Source organism: Rutilus rutilus, assembly GCF_951802725.1.
Source record: "Rutilus rutilus genome assembly, chromosome: 18".
In the NCBI taxonomy this organism is placed as follows: domain Eukaryota; kingdom Metazoa; phylum Chordata; class Actinopteri; order Cypriniformes; family Leuciscidae; genus Rutilus; species Rutilus rutilus.
The window spans coordinates 12,237,938-12,258,519 of NC_140231.1; the positions used below are offsets into that span (position 1 = coordinate 12,237,938).

General features: G+C 40.1%; 1 protein-coding gene across 5 annotated transcripts in view; it reads left to right on the forward strand.

Annotated features, from left to right (window-relative positions):
- ebf1b (EBF transcription factor 1b) overlaps positions 1-20,582 on the forward strand; it is a 130,994-nt gene that overhangs the window by 7,910 nt on the left and 102,502 nt on the right. For all 5 annotated transcript variants that reach the window (XM_084388064.1, XM_084388063.1, XM_084388065.1 and 2 more), the window contains exons 5-6: positions 5,309-5,382; positions 10,915-10,983. In XM_084388064.1, coding sequence (XP_084244190.1) covers positions 5,309-5,382; positions 10,915-10,983 — 143 coding nt within the window. The remainder of the gene's footprint in view (positions 1-5,308; positions 5,383-10,914; positions 10,984-20,582) is intronic.

The window sequence follows — 20,582 nt, forward strand, 5'->3', positions numbered from 1 at the left end:
AAATCACTGCCAAGACAGCACCTCTTTAAAGGTAGCGCAGTGGCCTGGGAAAAAAAAAAAGCAGCCGTGTTCTTAATGGCATGCTAACAGATGATGCCAACTGTGTAGGAAGTAGGTTTCCATGTATTTATAGCGTCTTGTTTACTTGCCTTCGATTTCAGGCGTCACATCAAAGCTGTTGAGGAAAACGCTGGATGAAATATGAAAAGTGTGCTTGGCAAGATGAAATATGTATTACAAGGCATATGAACGTTGAATGCTTATTAATGTGCCCTTCTCGCACTTTGGCAAGCAGTTAAAAACGCCCTAAATATCACGCTTGTAACATTAACATAGGGTAATTTTTAACACGGCACCTTTGCACATTCGGCGTTCCTTCCTAAATCAAAAAGAAACTATTTCCTGTGTTTATCACAGCACTTCCTGTACTTTGATCTCAATAAAAGCAGCCAATGCGTTTTAAAGTTATCAAGATGGCACACTTTAAGAGCATACAAAGACTAATTAATCTTTATATGAGTCATTTCCATTTGTATGACTAGAGGAATTTGTGACACTACAGGCAAAGCCATTGTTTTTCCATGCACTGGTCTATTTTAAGAGTATTTTGCTTCCATAACATGTCTTCATTAAGACTAGTGTAAAGAAAAATACACATGTAGGTATTGATTTTATTACACTTTATCTATTTGCATCTGTAGATTTCAGTTACACTACATATTTTTGAAGGCTGTTTCCTCAAAATTATTTTTAAGTCTGAAATCTCCACTTAAAGGTGCTGTATGTCATGTTTTTGACACCATAATATGTTTGCAGAGATTTAGGAAACATTTAGGATTTAGGATTTAGGAACAAGTGCGTTCCGTGTTAGAATGTCTGTTTTTGTTTCGGTCTCTGTGATCCCGCCCGCTGCCAATTTACCCAATAGTATTTCGACACCCCGGGTTGCCATTTGGCGGAAAACAGCGTATTGCAGCCATGGAAGCCAGCAAACAAACTAGGTCAGTGATCGCTGATTCTGCCTGACCTAAAAAGCCTCAGCATCCATCTAAAAAGCTCTATGATCAGTGGCATATTAAAATGCAGATAAATCCACTCATCAACTTACAGTGTAAGACTCGTCACTTTCCACTGTCCTTTGTGCTCATTCCTGTTGCGTGTCCTCAATCTGGCAACCCGCGTCTGCGTCGAGTCTGAGGAGAAGGGGGCGGGAGAAACAACCAAATAATTTTAAATTGAACTGCACTACCCATTTCAATCACTAGCTGTCATTCTTACAGACTGTACCTTTAAGTCTAAAAGAATTCTGAACCTGACTATATCAATGCTCAGATTTCTGTTCTGAAAACGTATGCAAATCAGTGCATGTTTAATTAGATAATGGATCATTTGCACATTTAAACAGAACATTTGAGAAAACATGTAATACAAAACAGTTCTGTTATGACAACTCTCGGATTGTTTGGCATGGTAATGGATATGACAATGATATATTTGGCCTTGGCGGCATAGACCTGCTGCGCTGCTGCTGTTATTGCTGGTGCTGTTGGTTATTGTTGCTGCAGCTGCAGGGCAGGTACAAGACTTGCTACTGCCAATAAATACACAACACACTGTTGTGAGCAAGTAAGACATGCTGCTGCTGCATAATGCTGCATATATGAATTACCAACGCATTCTCATCCTAGGGCGTCAATATGACACGCACAGAGCTTTGCTCGGTTATGGGTAGGTTTAGGTCTGGGGTAGGGTTAGGGTTAGACCGCTAGGAGGCGCCTTCTGGCCCATATCTATCTGCGTCTCATATTGACGCTAAAGGGTGCCATGTGCGTTGGATGTAGACGAAATGTCAAAAGCGTCAGTATATGACACCTTGGGATGAGATCGGGCTGGAATTACCTAAAGCAGATCTAGACAGGTGGAGCTGGGGAAGGTGGAGGGTAAAGCAATGCAACTTCTACAGCAAATGCTGACCAAGTATTTGAAGGTTGAGCAGCGAGCTCATTGGCTACTGATACATCAGCTACGCCCTATAGAGAAAGATGTGATTGCAAGCGTGATTGTGATAAAAAAAAAAAAAAAAACTTTTTTTGAAGCCAACATGATTGGCTATTTTAATTCCCTAATATGAAAAGAACAGGACATTATGTGAGAAAGAACGTGATTTAATTCGAAATAAATAGAAAAAAGTAGGAATGCGCATTAAGAAAGTTAAAAGGGTAAATTGAGTACATGTTGATTTTAATAGCTGGATATAACCCTAATTATATTTTATATCATATCATGAATATCACATTATGCTATTAAGGCACTACGGCAAGTGGAAGAATACTGCTGTTCCTGAGCACACCTCAGCAGGATTGGGCTAAGATAGATTTGGTGTTTATAGTTAGAAATTTGAAGCAGGTCTTTGGACTATAGCAGACAGTGATGCATGCTGTGTACTTCTAGAAGACCTTGGCCCCCATTCCCTCAAAGTGAAAGAAAACCATCTGAACAAATGCTCCGAGCTTGCCAAATCCAGCACTGGCTGTAACAATATCGCTCTCAGTGCCTTTGTATAATGTAAAGTACATCTGAAAGACATCAAACAATGAGCCAATGTATCGTCTATCTCTGGATATTTCTTCTGTCAAATTACCCTTTTCTTGGTATATAACTTTGATTCCTTGTTTTTTCCCCCCCCAGTTAAGGTCAATGTGACAAACTTTTTTTGATGCTGGACAGGCTTGCTGAATAACACCTCCGTTACATGGCAGAGAGTAATGACTGTGCGTAACGGGACAGATTTGCTGCCAGTCGGTATGCCTACGAACGAGATCCCAGAATCTTAGCAAGGTGACACGCTTGGCGTAGTCAAACGTGGCACTGTTCGGAATGGCATACCATGTCCAACACGAGGCTTTGCCAGCCTGGCAGTGCTGTGTTTTGTGTTAAGGAGGGGTGAGAGCAAAGCCGAGAAAATTTGAGAGAAAAATGGGGGGCCGTACCAGATGGTGCACCGTGCTCCAGTCTGGCATCCCAACTGCTCTCTCGCACCCACCTCCTCCAGCCTCCTGCCTCCCCCTACCGCCCCTGTGCCACACGCCACTGATGGTTTGGCACATCATATGCTAGCGTAGGTAGTTTGCCAGTGAACGCATAGGCACTTCACATTTTTACCCATGAGTGAGAGTATCAAAAATGAAAGAAAAAGATCAGTGAGTGACTTGAAGAGATTTGCTTTTGGTTCATCTAAACTGTGGATGTCAAGTCACAAGTATAAAACAAAACAAAAAACAAATTAACAAACAAACAAATAAATAAGAACGAACAAAACAACTACGTTTGGAGATTATGCTGATTTATAGGGCCTATGTTTCGCTAACCTGAAATAGCATACACAAAAGACAGACATCACTGAATGTAGCACAACGTGCAGTTCAGTAAATGAGTCAGATCTTAATTCACTATCTGCTTTAAGACTGGTTCCTTGAGTTTATTAGTTCTTTTTATTTGAGCGAATCGTTAAATTAACTGCCCTGAGCCATTTGCTCTTGTATTGAGGTACTCTGATCGAAACGTGTGTTTGTAGCTATTTCACGAGGAACCAACTCATTAGAGTCGTTTGCTCGGGGGATCGGAGTTTGTTGTCTTTTTGTTGCTTTACATTCAAGACTATAAATTCACTTCACAAATCAGGTAAAATATGATTTATTTTTCTATAGACCTTATGCGCCAGAGAAACGAGGGCGCCGCCGTCTTTCGAATATTGTCTTTGAACTTACGTTTCTGCGGTCGCTCTGTATATTTCTATGGCATTGCTGTCCAGGAGTAATTCGCTTTAGAAATGGATTTACTTAATGTAAAGTTAACGAAAGTTATCATGAGGTAATGTTTAAAGCAGATGTCTTAACAAATGTCAGTAGACCGGGAAGATTTTAAAACGAGCCGTTCATTCATAAATACGTAAGATCACTGTGAAAATACAGCAGGAACGAGCGAACGAAAAGACAACGAGCGCAGCGCTGAAAAGGGGCGGGGCTACATAAGGTCTATAGCGCTGGAAATTCAGAAGCTGACGTAAGGTTCTTAGCACTTTGGCTATAACGTTCCTTCTCTCAAATGAGCAAACGTTCCTCCAATAAATGTTCATTCAAAGTCAAGTGTTCTTTAATAACATTCTGAAAATGTTAGCACACACACACAAAAAACGTCTGTTACACATTGTTCATGGAATGTCTTTCTAAACATTACACTTACAGCTTGTTCCAGAACATTCAGAGAACATTCAAAAGCAAAGTCCCGTAATGTTTGCAAAAAGTTTAAATGGAACATTTCACTGTTTTCTCCGACATTCACATAACCAAGATAAAAAAAAAAAAAAATTTGGTTTTGAAAACTGGACATTAAACTTCCACAGAACATTCTGAAATAACATGTTCATAACTTAACAAGAATTTTAACCTTTTCAGAACATATTTAGCCTATAGATTACCCAGCTAACAAAAATATATTCTAAAAACGTTTTGTCCTCACCATCTTAATTATTTTCTTGTTAATATCATGTTTCACACGCATTGTATTACATGAGTAAAATTGGTTGCGCAGACTTTTATTATTTTTGATAAATATGTTTTCTCATCGATAGGAATCACTGTCATTGTTTTGATCTCTCCCGCTAGTTAGAATCTGAGCAACCAATCAATTATGTTCCTTATCATCTCCTCCACCTACAACAGGTGTTCTTCGGCTTGTTACCCATCCTTCAAACCGCTCTGAGCTGGTGCTATTGTACATTCCATCCTCTACCACATGTTACCCCACCTCAGCCCCGTGCCCTGTAGAGAGAATAATTACCTGAGCTAGAAGTAAAACAATGAGCCCTTCTTATTGGAGCCTTCATTTCTCACCTTCTGTGTTCCTTTACTTAATGAGCCAAAGTCCTGTGTGGAGCCAGAGCTCTGGACAGCCTGTCCTGAAATAGCCTATTGGAACAGCTTAGACGATTCCCCACGACACATGCTGATATTTATTAAATACGACCAGGCCAACATGCTTTAACGGCAGAATTACGCCTCCTCTCAGTGTGTTTCTCAAGTGAAATTGGCTTCTGTGACTCCATAGTTGAATTTAAGTGTGGATGAGCGGAGGAAATGTTTTTTTTGGAATGTTAGATGGTCAGTGTCAACTTCCTGTAACATATCTTTTGAAACAGCTTCATGTGCTTCATTTAATTTTGATTGCCTCGTCCTAAAAGATTCATTCTAGTGTTAAAAAAACCCTGTGTGAGTCCAGACTGACTTTTTTTTCTTCTTTCTGTTCAAAGGCCATCGTCTATGAAGGTCAAGATAAGAACCCGGAGATGTGCCGCGTTCTCCTGACTCATGAAATCATGTGCAGGTGAGACTTTTTCCATTACACTTTGTCCTAACCAGGTGCGATGCGCAACATTTCCAAATAATTTGTCCGTCCATGTTAAAAATGCTGCATGTCACAGTAAACTAGAACATATATGATATTTAAAAAACACATTAAAATTGAATGACAAACTTTTTTTTTTCTTAGCACTGATATTTCCTTTTGAAAATATAAGATATGATGGTTTTCATGAACAATTCAGTCCATATAAGATGCCAAAATGATTTCAATGGAAGACTTTTAATGGTTTCTCTATTCAGTGGCTTAAAGGAATAGTTCACTTAAAAATGAAAATTCTGTCATCAGTTAGTCACCCTCATGTTGTTCCAAACCTGTATGAGTTTCTTTCTTCTGTTGAACACAAAAGAAGATATTTTGAAGAATGTTGGTAATCAAACAGTTGATGTGCCCCATTGACTTCCATTGTAGGAAACAAAATACTGTGGAAGTCAATGGGGCACATCAACTGTTTGGTTACCGACATTCAGCAGAATAAAGAAATTCAAACAGGTTTGAAACAACTTGAGTTATGACATATTATGACAGAACTATCCCTATGGCTGTAGTCGGACGGCAGCTGGGTTTTTTTGTGCTGATTCAGCTTGTTGAATCGGTGTCGGGCCGCCGGTGAGAGAGAGAACTCTAATTGGCTGTTAAGCTTAGCGAACGAGTGCATGAGAATAAAAGCAAAAGTGATGAACAAAGTCGAGACGGTACAGACAGAAGGCTGTTCTAATTTTACATCATCTTACCTGAGCATATTTTCATAATAACACAAGCCGACTGGAATGAATAAAGTGATCAGCGTGATTGATTTTCAAAATGGTAAGCAAGCGCTGCTTTGTTTACGGTTTGTCTGCAGCCCTAGTTTCGGTTTCCCTTTTTGAATGACAAAAATAGACTATTGATACCTGCTGATATAGACTGATTTTAACTTACACAAAGGCGCAGAACGCACATGCTAGTTGACAGTCGCCTTTAGTCCTTTTGGTGTGTTCAAGCGCAGCTTTTTGGCCAAGACGCAGTCGGTGTGAGGCGACAACACAGTCAGCTTTCGCCACCGCTAAGTTCTTTGACGTCGGCTTGGTGTGTCCCGGGCTTTAAACATTTCTCTTTTTTATTTATTTTATTTATTTTTGATCAGGCATTACAAAATACTACCCCCCGGGGTCCTAGGAAGACTCAATTCAGTGGGCGGACTGAATTGTTCATGACACCGGCAAACCATTGCTGAATTCGGAACCGCATACTATCGTACTACATTTTACCATATCTTTCAATGGCAGAAATAGTAAGAGTAGTATGCTAGTATGCGGTTCCGAATTCAGCAGGTGATTAGCTACTTGCTAATGCTAGTCAGAGGCAGGTGTGTCATTATTCTCATTCTGGAGAGTATTTTATTGCATGCAAATGATATATAATAACACTGAAAACAAGATAATTCAAGTTATTAATAGTGTGTGCAGTAGCATGTACGGTCTTAAAGCTAATAGACATGGACTGCCACCAAAATTCACTCTGCGTCCGAATATGCCTACTTCTCTACTCTATGCAAAAAACAGCATGTGTAAAGAGTATTATGTCTGAATTCATAAAACAGTAGATGAAAAGTACCTGGACTTCCAAAGAGATTTTGAAATGTGCATGTGATGCAAACTTTACTGTCCCATGAGGCCACGAGAGAGGCTCCGTGAATGACAGTTAAGTGACGCGACTGTAAGTCACATGACTATGGCTACATGGTGGATGCAGTACATCCGGATTTCATTCATACATATAAAACATACTTTTTTAAAGATATCAAAGTAAGATCTTATTCAAATGCGGTGCCTTTCGGATGCAGCTTTAGATTTGGAATTCATGAAGTATTTAATATTCAGGTATGATGAACCAATGAGATTTCGCTGTAGGGGGGGGCACCCAGGTGACTGTCAATATGTCCTTTGGCTTGTTGCTTTTTTCTGTCACCTTGTTAAAACACTAACCAGTACGCTCTAGTGCAATATTTAGTTTCAATTTTATTTTCTCATATGGGTATTGAGTCGTACGTTACCAAAACAGTATATTAAATAGAAACTCATTTCATATTAATACTATTCAGGTCAAACCCCTAGTGAAGAACAGAGCCAAAAAAACAAGTAGGAGATGACTTTTTCTATCAAATGCTATGTATTTAATTAACATCCAAAGATGAATTTGCTTAAAAGTAGGTTGTGATGATCGACTCGTGCCTATTTTTAGTGGTATTTTAACAGTGCCGCCCACCCTTGTAACCCCCACCCCCCCTCATGAATATCACCCTGATGCCTGGTTAATTAGGACAAGCAGAAACTCATTACTCAATCTGAAATTTCAGTCTGGCCCACTAACAAATGTGCCCCGGCTCACGTGGCATCCATGAAATATATGCCAGGTTTTACCAGCAACGCATCACGCAACTTAAAGATGTCATATAGGCACTTTCACAATTAAAAAAAGCACCCTTTTTTTTTTACTTTTAGAATTGACAGCTTATGTATATTCAAACCAATGTGGTCCTCATCCCCCCACCTGCCAAATCAGCATTGATATGCCATCGTGTGTGTGTGCGTGCGATAGGCTGTATGTGTACCTTCAAACGCTGCCGCAATTATAAGCAGAAAATTAGGCTGTTCACCATTAATCAGCTCCACTAATTGCCACGCACCACCATTAGCCATATGGTGCCATGCCAGCTTGCAAGTGCGGGACAAAAGTGCTTATTCCTATCATTTTAACAAATAGGGGGAGAAAAAAAAACAAGGAACTTGTTTCAGGCTGTTGTTTGTCGCGAAACTGGCCAAAATCGTTCTTCTAAAGACTAAAGTTGTCATAACACAAATCCAATGTCATGAATCAAAGAAATCACGTAAAGGAAACATATGTTTGAGGCGTGTGATAGACATCCTGCTAATTACATGAGCCCGTTTAGACATTTCTTCAAAAGCCGCATCAGGAAGGAAGCGTTAAGATCTAAGATGCGATTTCCTTCGGGTGTCCTGCGGGACGGTCTTGAAGAGGATCAGGAAAGAGATTATAACCTTCTCCACCTCCCAATAAGCTAATGTAGGCTTGCGTTATGATTACTGTAGTTGTTACTGTAATGTTTATTATTTTTCATATTTAGGGTTTAGGATTTGTTTCTACATGTAAATTTAAATATGTAAGTACACTGTTTGTGCTACTGACCTCTAATAAATCACGTTTTATAGCAACTACATAGCAATGTGATATTAGAGCCAGTGATATCACACACTTTTTTTGTCCAGATCTATTATTTTATGAAAAAATATATTAAAATGCAACATATATGCAATGACTTGAATACACCTCTTCTATGATGAGCATGTTTTAATGTAAGTACATTTTTTAACTAAGTACAGAACTGCTACAATACTTATTAATATTTAAAAAATTTGTCACGTGGTGCAACCAATATGTCAAGTTCAATAATTCTCTTGATATTTCTATATTTACATTTTTTTCAAGGTAAAAAGTTATCTAACACACACACACACACACACACACACACACACACACACATATATATATATATATATTTTTTTTAAATAATATTTGTATACATACAGTATACATGCATTCATTGATTAGGAAAGTGTTACTTTTTACTTGATGGTTACACCACATGACATTTTTAGGGTCATTACGTTTGAAATTTTGTTGAAAATGGAGTAAAAGTTTTTCAAAACCATATCAGACCAACATGGTTACAAAGGGAAGAACCTTTTCTTTGTCAGTGACCCATTGACTACCCATAGCAACACCCTGGCAACCACCTACAGCATTCTTGCTTTTTGTAGGAAAATCTAGTTAAAAATATTTGTCTTGAATTGTTTTGAGTGTGTATCTACGAATTTGTCCGCTCAAGGTTCCGTGTATCAGGAGCTAAACCGTGTCTCCCATGGGCGCTGCCGGATTTGATCATTAGGCTCCTACAAATCTTCTTCCTGCACTGTATAAATACACACACACACACACACACACACACACACATAGATTCACAAACACACACACAGAGGCACTGCAATCCCTTGTTTCAGTCCTTTGGGAGGACACTGACCTAGTTGAGGAAGCCTTGCAGAAGGAGGGGCGAGAGAGATATGAGATGCAGATAGAGAGAGAGTGAGAGAGATTTTAGCCCTCTATTCATGATGAGTTTCTAAAGAAAGACATTCATCATGCATACCTGAAGAAGTGTATTATATAAATCACACATGGTTCCTCATGAATAAGCATGGTACATCATAAGATATGATCTCCTGAACGCTTGTAGTCCATGAATGAATGCTAAAGTCTATTGGAACATCTGAAAACTGTGTCATTGGAGAAAATAGGGAGCTGGGAATGAGGTAACAAGAGAAACCGTAAGGCGAGAGGGTGGAAGCAGAGAGAGTTGTGGGAGGAAGAAAAACTGAAGGGGGAAGGACAATGCCAGGGGTGTCATGTGACAGTTTTGTCCCCAGCCCTTATTCAGTGTCCTACTGCCATCTGTGCGGTAGAAATGTGATGCCGGTGGTCTCCGAACCGCCGCTGAAGCCCCTCACACACCTTCAATTCTCCTCTTGTCATTCTGCTAGACCTTCATCACCTATGCAAATGTGAATTTTTGGCCAACTCGCTAGCAAGCAGTCCCATTGTACATGCTTAACGTGTTCTTATGTTAATGTGGCGGTAGCTAACTCCAATACTCAAGGGGGCGGTAGAGTCAATAAGACATCCAAAAATGACCTTATATACTTTCTTAATACATGTTTCTGCTCTTATTGTGCATAATTCATTGCTTAAAATTATTCAGAAGAAAAAAGCTATAGTAACTTTCCTTTTTGGGTGATGTCTCTTTTAAACCACTCCCATTTAATCATCTTTCATATAGGCTGCGTCCGAAATCGCATACTCTTGAGAAGGTACTTATTTTGAATATGTTTTTGTTTTATATAGTATGAGTGTGTTTAGAATGAATATAATCCGGATGTAATATATTCGCCATGTTGTCATAATCACGTGACCTACCAGCGTTAGTTGCGTCGCTTCACTGCCATTTACAAATCCTCTCCTCTGGCCTCATGGGATAGTAAAGTGTCCATTGTATGCACACTTCAGAATTTCGCCAGAAGTAGTAGGTCATCTGAGGACTTTTTGCCTACTCTTTTATGAGTTCTGTGAATTTGGAGATACTTATTTTGTCACATACTACTATATAGTAGGGAGTTCTGCGATTTCAGATGCATCCTGTTAAATTCCTGTTGGATAAAATCTAGTCTAGCTTCTGTATTTAAGCATTTATGTTGATGTTCTTGCATTGAGTGTTTCTTTAGCAAACTGTTATACAATAAAATTGCATTATAATAGTCAAAATACAAATATGACATTTCCTCTGGACAAAAAATGGCCAGGAATAAATGGTCTGTATAGTAAATGTCTTGATGTTATACATGATGTTGTTTTTTTAACTGATATTTTCTTTCGTCCCTTCAGTCGTTGTTGTGACAAAAAGAGTTGCGGGAACCGAAACGAGACACCCTCCGATCCCGTCATCATCGACAGGTAGGAAATCTCTCCCTCGTTAACACTTCCTAACACTGTTTGTGTGTCTGAATACAACTGATACTTTTATTGTTATCCTCATGCTGTTTGAGGCTGTGTTTGACGTCACGTTCGAAGTAGTTCTCAGGACACGCTGGAGTCTCAAGGCCGTCACGGTCTGCTGTGTGTGTATGTTTGAGTCACTTGTTAGTTAAATGCTCTGTCATGTTGTTTCTTTTGTTGCTGTTTCTTCACTATGTTCTTTTTGTTGTGGGATCAGGATTGGTTGAGTCCAAACACTTAATATTAATGTGCCATTTATTGCTGTCTTTGCCTGAGTAAATTACAGGCCCCAAAGGCTAGTCTTTGTGTTAAAAGTGTTGAGTGAGTAATTTCTCTTGAGAAGATGTTTGACAGTAAACATGTAAGCAATTTAGATAATATCTACATGGTATGTACTTCAAATTGATATCTGGCCTGGTTCTGGATTATGGTTCCCCCTTCAGAAGTACAAAAGACAGTGTTCTTGGTCTCTTTATTTTGTCTTAATGAAACCCACATGTATAATGGGCTGTGAAACAATAGACGCCAAAGACCCCTGCCCCCCCCTCCATCCTTTCTACCCTGTTCTTGCCATCTCTCTCGATCCCCAAGGGCATCGCTTTCTTCCAGCTAACATTCATCTCTTTAAATCCAAATTTAAACCCCTGCATCCTTTTTGAATGATGTAATTGTAGTTGTAATAATGTTAGCATTACTGCTAATAGGATTTTTAGCAGTGCTAAAGATTTCACAGTCCTTAAGGTAACCTTTTCATTGTCGTTAATGTTGCTAGCTTCAGGCTAGCTTTGTGGAGTTATGTGTTTTGTAATGTGGAAGCTATTAGCCGACGTCTAAGGGCATTTACTTTGACAGGTCATGGTTCTCTGAATTGAGCAAAACAATCTTTTTCCCATTGTGTTGCAGCAAAATGGTTAGCAACCGCTACGCTCAATGAAAATTGCTAATCGTCCCTTTGAGACAATATATATAGGCACATAAGGTGAACATATCAAGCGCTTATTAGCCGATTTGAAGAAAATCAGCACTGAATCGCATTTGATTTGGTTTCACTGAAATGGCCTTTACTGGAATATTTGCAGCTTCTTAACTTCCCAAGATGCCTTTTTTTTTTTTCATAATCTGCCCGTGACACTGGGAAAGGCCACAAATCAAAGGTTTATCTCAGTGAGAATCTATTGCCGAAGGGGAAAAATGACTTGATTTACACCACATGGAATGGTGCGTAAGAGTTATTGTGTGCAGATGACCAGACTAGGTTGATTTGTAACGTTTGTCAAAAGACCGTTCAGGCTCATTTGCGAAAATTAAACCCCACTGAGAAAAGAACCCCCCCCCCACACACACACACTCCCACTATCGGGTCTCCCGGTTCTGCGTTGCATGTTTACTTCAAGTTTAGACAGCAGTCAGTAAAGAGTTGGACTGTTGTGGCTGTTCGGTTTCAGCCACTGACCCGTTCCTGCAGAATGGACTCAGGTGTGACCGGAGCTGCTCAGCCGACCGCAGTCGGACACAACAGATCTGCCGCCCCCACTCACGTGTTTGTGGGCAGCCGACACAGTTTATGCTTCACTTGACCAGAACGGGTCAGAACTCTTGGGAGCCAGCTGTGGCTCCCTTATACATGCTCATACGCCTTTAAACCTCACTGAGCAAAGAGGCTCGATATGGACACAGGCTGATGAACCTGCCGGAGGAACTCATGCGCATTGGTCCCATGTGCAATGAAAAGGTCCACTAGAAGGTCTTGGTAACTTCAAGGCCATCAACAACTTTTCTCTAAGTGGGAATCCAGGCATCTTATGATTCCAGTTTCATTCAGGGAGTCACAATGGCAACACAAAATGATTCTCAATGCCTAGTACGTCACTCTTTTGGAAAATACTGGGATTCTGGGATGCTGCATGAAAGCCGTTCTGAGCAAAATATATTATTAGTTTTTTTGTGCACATTATATTTGTTGTCCCGCACAATAAATATGTAAAAGCATTCATAACACCTCTATTCTGCATTAAAAAGTGTGTAAATGTGCCTTGACATGATATATAATATACAGTATGTAGTCAATATTTTTCAAATTAGTGTAGCAGCCACATGGCACTTCTTTTTTTTTTATCTCTAATGGTTTGTCTTGCGTATTTATCCTTTCACTTTAATTATTAAAAATGTATTTAGAAGAATGCAGAATTGAATTTGTGCAGCAATTTTCCCCTCAGTGCTACTTAATAATCCTCCTACATAATGTCTTTGCATAAGCAATTTTTTTTTTTTTTTTGTCATAAAGGTGAGAGTGTTTGGATGTTGTGATCTGATCTGATTGTGTCACTCCTGATCTCTCGTCGCATGATTCTGCAGCCCAGAGAAATGGGTCATGCAGGAAAGAACAAAAAAAAAAAAAAAAAAGGTGAAAAAAAAGAAGAAGAAAACAACCTAATTTTGGTACGTATTCTTGGCAGCTACACGTTTTCTCACAAGCTCAATGACAGCGCCTCGATTATGACTTATTATTTCTCCTAAACACGTAACCTAAAGAAAAATAAATCCCAGTTCCGCCTTTTCCCTCTGAGTTATTTAGCTTGGTTAATAAGGGCTCATTAGCGCGCACTTCTTTCAACGAGCCGATTTGATTTCACACCAGTAATTAGTCTGGCTATGGTTAATTCTGCTGGTTTTGCATTGAGAGTGATGCTCTAATTAGATACACAAAGAACACAGCTAATCCAAATCTGTGTTAAAAACACTAATGAACCCTTATTATGCTGTTAAAACAACTAATTTCATATTTACTAAGATTTGGATTGTAAACAACATCTGTAAACAAACAATATCCACCCTCGCCGTTTATCGGCTAATATATTTGACCGGATCGTCCAACTGCAGGTTGTTGTTAGTCCTTTTGATTTATTCACACAGACAGGAGGAATACCACTAATCATAACCCGTTCCCAGAATTCGAAATGAACTCCACTGTGCGCTTCGATTTACGCCACACGTAATACTTATTTATCTGGATCTCTTTGAACCGGTCCCTCTCGCATTCGTGTGTGTGTGTGTGTGTGTTAGCGTCTCTAACTGCAATATAAAGTATAACATTAGCGACTCCTAAGCTGGGCCATATGTTCCTCTCGGCCTCTCCCTCTCCCGGACTGACCTTTCATCGGCTGTGTAAGATTATTTCCAATACTTTAATCCCGTCTCATTGACATGGACACAAAGCACACTGACATCTAATAGACGCCTCCTCACTTTCTCCTTTCTTCCTCTCGGTTTAATCACTTTCAGTTCAGGGCCTCCACCCCCACCTTCCTCCACTCCAACCCCTGCAGCCCTGGACGTCTATTGTTCACGTCTCATTTTATTCCAGACCCTCCCTTCTCACTTCTGTTTATGTTTAGGGTGCCAAAAATCCCTCAGATAAGTAGCCATGTCCCTAAAGTTAGCTTTAGGAGAAACAGTTTTTAATTCTATTCAAAGAGAGCTCTGTGTTTGTTTGAAGGGAAGCGATAGCGCACCGTTTTAAAGAGGACGGCGGCATGTCAATTGGTTGCAAGTTCTTTTCCGGTCGGCCCGTTTCAAACATCTCCACTTACGAGTCGCCTATTATATCCGTGATGTTAGATCCTCCGGCGCAGGAGGGGTACGTGAACGGGTGCGCGTCGTTTATACGAGTGAGATTGTCCTTCTGATGTGTTTTCTGTAACGCACCACCGGACGTTACTTGAACACTTCGCCGTCAGGCTTTCTCTGAGGAAGTAGTGCTCTGTCCCACTCTGGGATCTTGCGGTGATGCGGTGAGCCCACGCTGGGGGATGTCAAAAGCTGTCAGAGGGCCGGCGAAGATTGGAATGCGAAAGTTCCCGTGGATACCGTGGGACTTCCTGTACCCCCAAGACTCGGTTCTCAGCCCCTCTTGGCTGGCCTGACTCTCAACGCTCAGAGCTCAACATCTGGATCTCTGTTCTCTAACCAAAACAACATTCACAGAGTTGATGGAGGGAAATGGGTCACCATGCCCTTGAATTTTACATTTAATGGCCTGCTGAAAAAGTGCAGCTCTAAGCTAAACGTTCACGGCGCCCAGGCAAAATAGATCTCAAATCACATTAACTTGTTCGATTTTTGGATTTGGATTTGGACAATTGCACAATTTGGACATTGTGACATTTGTTACAAAGAAAGAAGGCCCAAGCAGTTCAGAAAAAGAAGTGTAATTTTGGCATCACTACACCATATAACAGAATCCTGTTTTCGCCACACTGTAAAAAAAAGTTGCTGCCTTAAATTTTTAAGCACAAAAAAAAAAAAAAATTCAACTGAAATTACATTAAACTGACTTTAAAAAATGAGTCAAATCTTGTATAACTTATAAAAAGTTGAAAATTGCTTAACTTATTTTGATGAGTTAAATCAATGTAAAAACATTTGTTGTCATAACTTATTGATCATATACATTTTTTACAGTGCACATACAAAGACAGTTGTGACTAAATGTCGTAATTGAAATTTGACATCTTACAGTTTTGGCTTTGTCAACATTTCAAGTCAAATCTCAGTGAGACTTTATTGTAATTTATATTTTATTTCTTTCTTATTTCTTTCTTTCTATAAACTGCAACTATATCTCACAGTTGCGACTTTATTTGTCGTTCTTGCAATCTAACGGCAAATTTGTGATTGATTATTTTACATTTTGGTGAATTGGTGGCAAATTTTTTAAATCTCATTTTTATGTTTTCGTATGATATGCTTGTGCCCCCAATGACAGTTATGTTTTTAAATCGTGCGTTTTATACGAAATCTACACCTATGTTTTCCCTTGAGAGAACGGGTTGTTCTTGTCACTTTATTTCTTATCACTGTGACATTTTTTTCATCACAGATCTCGTTTTATCACATAGTGTGACTTCATTTGTTATTTTAATTTCACAAGTACCTGCTTTATTTATTTTTACTCCGAGGCAGAGTCACGTTTCCATACTAAGCAGAATTGCTAAAGTAATGAAAAGTAATAATAATAATTATACAAAAAAATGGTTATCAAACATTACCCTGTTTATAGTTAATGTGCTGAGCTACACCTGTGGTTACTCCGCTGGGACACACGTGTGAACTTCATAATGACTTCAGAAATCCCCCTGACACCCATTAAAATCATTGCAAAAATTAGGTTAGAGGTTAGTAGCTGAGAAAAGCATGTCCATCATTTGTTTAGAGGGGTCATCTAATGTGATATTTTGTGTTTTAATGCAATGACATTCATTCAAGTACTTCTTTAGTGTCCGAATACTTTTTTTGAGAGTTCAATACAGACCACACCAGCGGGATACTACTGTGACATTAACGGTTTAATTAGCGGTATCTATTTCCCAGCACGCGATTGTCTCAAATCAGACTGAGGCGACCATTGTTAGGTTAATCCTGTCCAGATTGGCCTATTGAAGAAAAGAAGAAATACAAAAAAAAGTGGCTAGTGTGAGAAAGAGTGACAGAAATCAGAAAGCAGTGAAAGGCAGAGGAGAGAAAGAGGCGAATATCCGTGGCTTGTTCGAATGCGATCGGTTGTCATTGTAGCGCCGTGAGGTTCCTCGTGCTTTCTCAGTGCCAGTTCTTTGTGACAGGCTGCGTGTGGCCCACTTAATCCCAGCCAGGAAAGACGATAATAACAGTGTCGCCCTCTACCTCTCCAAGTTAATATACGGTTAACGACTTCTAGTTCACCGCCAACAATCCTATCATGCGCCTGGTTGACCCCTAAAGTGGCGTACGCATTTGTCTGTGTGTGAGCGTATCCGTCTCTCTCTCTCTCTCTCTCTCTCTCTCTCTCTCTCTCTCTCTCTCTCTCTCTCTCTCTCTCTCTCTCTCTCTCAACTTTCTTTTCACTGATACATCAGCTCATGTTCTTTCCATCACTGTTTTTTTTCCCCTTATTGCTGTTCAGTTCAGCTTTATTTGGTTCTTTTGAGCAAATCTTTAAGATCTTTATGGCGAAAAAGCTAAGGGTGGCAGAATTGTCGTGTGTGTCCCATCAGAATTCAGGCGAGCCCCGTCTCCCTCACTGCCTCGAACATCAGTAAGAGGATTGAGTGAGTGTGAGACCTGTCAATCAAGGCGTCTGAATTCAACTGTCAATCAATCAGTTTCTTTAGCTTTCCTATTAGCATAGATTTTAGATGGTTCATTTATCTGTCACGCTGCATCTTATTACCGAGTTTTGGTGTACTGTACTTCTAGAGTACAGCTTCGTGATTTATTATGTTTTTATTTAAAGCGCTAGGAATGGAATCAGGAAATGACGCTATAGCTCAATTTGAACCTGTGTTTCCACACAAGAACATGATATTGGGAAATCTGCAACTGACAGCACATCCCAGCTTTCTCATGAGAGACAGATGTTTGAAATTCATTTTCAATGATTTGTTTTATTCCAGAGAGCTCTGAGAATCACTTTTTACCGTGGTAAGGTGTTCTCTGTGTGTGTGTGTGTGTGTGTGTGTGTCTGTGTGTGTGAACATCGGAGTTGATGATCAGGGCTTCCTGCTAACTGAGATTTTGACCTGAACTTAGAATGGCAGACAGGATGGACCACTCCTAGGGCATTGATGTCACTTCCTTCTTTCTGTTACTGTTGTGCAGGTGCAAAAGAAAACAAGTGTGAGAGAAATTGTTGTCAACATGTTTTTCATATAATCATATTTTAATTAGATTTATTTTTCTGTAGGTGGCAATTATTCCTGTTACATTCATTTACATTGATTCTATTTATGTCACCATTTCTATTTACCTTTCTTTCTTTATTAAAATCACAGTGCCCGTTGTACTGCATACTGCAAATGTATGCAATACATGCCTTATTTTGTAAAAAAAAAAAGAAAAAAAAAAGCATGCATTATGCATGCAATTCAATATTTCAAACAGGCGTTGTTATCACATTACATTATTTTGCATGCTTAATTCAACAAGTTGCAATTAACAATTATCATATTGAATCTAAAACAGTTATTTTGCATTTTAATGCAATTTTCTATAAAAAAAATATGACTTGACTATTGGGAATCCAATTATATAATATCCCTTCCAGTTCATCTGTAACTCTGGGAAATGGAAGGTCAAGTCTTTTGCATTGTATTGTGGGATGTGTTTTCATACTGCACTTTTGTTTTTGCCAAACCTAACAGGTCATCTAGGTATTCTATGCACAAAGTATGCGTACTGTGCATAGTATTTATACTATATACAGCAGAAATTGCACTATGATTAGTATTCTGAACATGACCTCTGACCTATTCTGGCAGACATATTAGAACATTTGTTTAAAATATTTTATTCCCTCAATTGAGTCAGACTAGGCACCCTTGTTTGGTTTGCATTGCAGAACTATACTAAGTAAACTATCTATTTATTCTATTATTCTCTACACAGGATAAAACACCACTCCACGATTCAGAGCAATAATTTCGACTTCTGCTTAGTTTGATGTTGGGGCCGATCTGGATCGGAGCCTCTCTGCTGGTCTTCCCCTTCCAGCATGTGGGTGGCTGTATTTATTCAATGGGAATTTTAGGGACTGTAACTGAATAATTTATGAATGTATAATGTATGGGATCCGCAAGCTCTCTGTATCCCCGCTGTGTTTTGAGTGTCTCCTTAGCCGGGATCCCCCTGTGCTCGGGGCCCATTGTTGTGTTTCGATTCCACTTCCTGTGGGGAAAGGTCACCCGTGGCTCTGAGAGAGAGAGAGAGAGAGAGAGAGAGAGAGAGAGAGCAGTGAATTATTCATGCCATTGACTTTGTGTCAGAGAGAGAGAGAAAAAAACTGAGAAAGAGAGAGGGGAAGAACTGAAGATGTTTTATTCATTTATCCTATTTTGAATCCCTTTTTGCACCTTCCATCATTAGAAAGCTCAACATTTACATTTGATGCTAATTCGCGATAGGCCCCCCCAGATTCCACCCGAGTGTAATTCTCACACCATAGAATTTTTTCCACACTTTTTTCGAAACTCAAACAATAATATGTGACAAACTTGTAATCTGTTTTATCCCTGAAGTTAAGCAGTTTTGAATGGATGGCTTGTTTGTGAATTAGTTGCCAGAAAAACCAGACAAACGAACCTACTTGCTTCACATTTGCACTTTGTGTGGCTCTGCGGTGGGCCTAACCAAGTGCCCCGAGGCGGTGTTTAAAGGGGCGGCAGGCACACACTACTCCAGAGCCAACCTCTTGGAGCCATAAGGACTGGAATTGAAGTAGCGATTGGGAGAAATGGCCTTGCCCCAGGATATGTTGCACACAGATGTGTCCCGATGTCCCTGCGTAACCAGCCCCCCATTATGCACCGGGCAATCGGCCCACTAGAACAGGGAGGGTGGAATGTGTGTGAAATATCAGGTGTAACTGTCTGCCCATTAAACTTATTTTATTCTTTTTTTTTTGGTTTGTTTTTCAGACATATTTTATGAAGGCTTTGTAAGCACGAGACTTTCAAAAACATTTAAAAACCTTACCAACCCCAAACTTTTGAACAGTAGTGTATTTGTAATTGTCCCGAAAACCATCATGCCAGAATAGCATGGTATCACCAATTTGATACTGCCACTGTATGGCCACAGTACGTTTTTGTAAGCACAAGTAGAGGACATCTATTGCATCTACTGGCTGATGGAACTGTGGTTTGGATTTGGGTGCCAATGCAAAGAGCTACTCTCACTTAATGGTCATTAATATCACTGCCAGAACACCCCTCCCTTTACCTGACCTGAGAGTTTACGTATCCATGAATGGACTGCTGTGTGACCATCCCCCCCACAGCTCCCAAATCACTACCACGCACCCACCCAGCGCTCGACCCGGTGAGTTTGCATTAGTAATGCCATTAAAATGAAATGGACGCTGTTGGCCAGGAAACCCAACCACCCTTTTGCTCAATAGACAGATTCAGTCACGTCCCTCGCCCCTCCCGGCGTAATGGCCACGTATAATTTCCCATCGTGAGGCTGAGTGTGTGTGAGCTTGTGCACATGTAATTTCATTAGGCTGGTAAGTGGTAAACATTCCTCGCTCTGTTTTTTTTTTCTAACGTAATTTAGCAGAACTCTGTGTACACATCGCTAGCGTATTTTGCCGCCGCGAGGAGGGCTGTTTTGAAATCGGGCTTTTGAAGCATCGCTCAGAGAGTTCTCCGCGCCGATCTGTGCTGTCAGGACTTCAAAAGCCCGCTATAAAGATGGCTCTCCATCAATGTGGCATTAATTTCCATACTGCCTGCTTCTCCATCGCTTTAGAGGGAAGCGTGCGGGGTGACACTTGAGATTTTAACTTTGCCGACTTTGACAGAAGGCTCCAAAAGGGGTATGATCCACTTGCTTGCTCTGGTAGTCTCGGGGTGGACGACTGGTCTTTTGGTACTGGCCTGGTCTCGCAGTGACAGCGGGGGTCTGGGGACAGCTGGACCTTGGGGAATCAGTGGACTGTCACCATCCAGACACGGCATGATGGAGGATGCCACTGTAGCTGTCAGTCACGACTGTTTACTTTGCGCACACAAAAAGGACCGAAT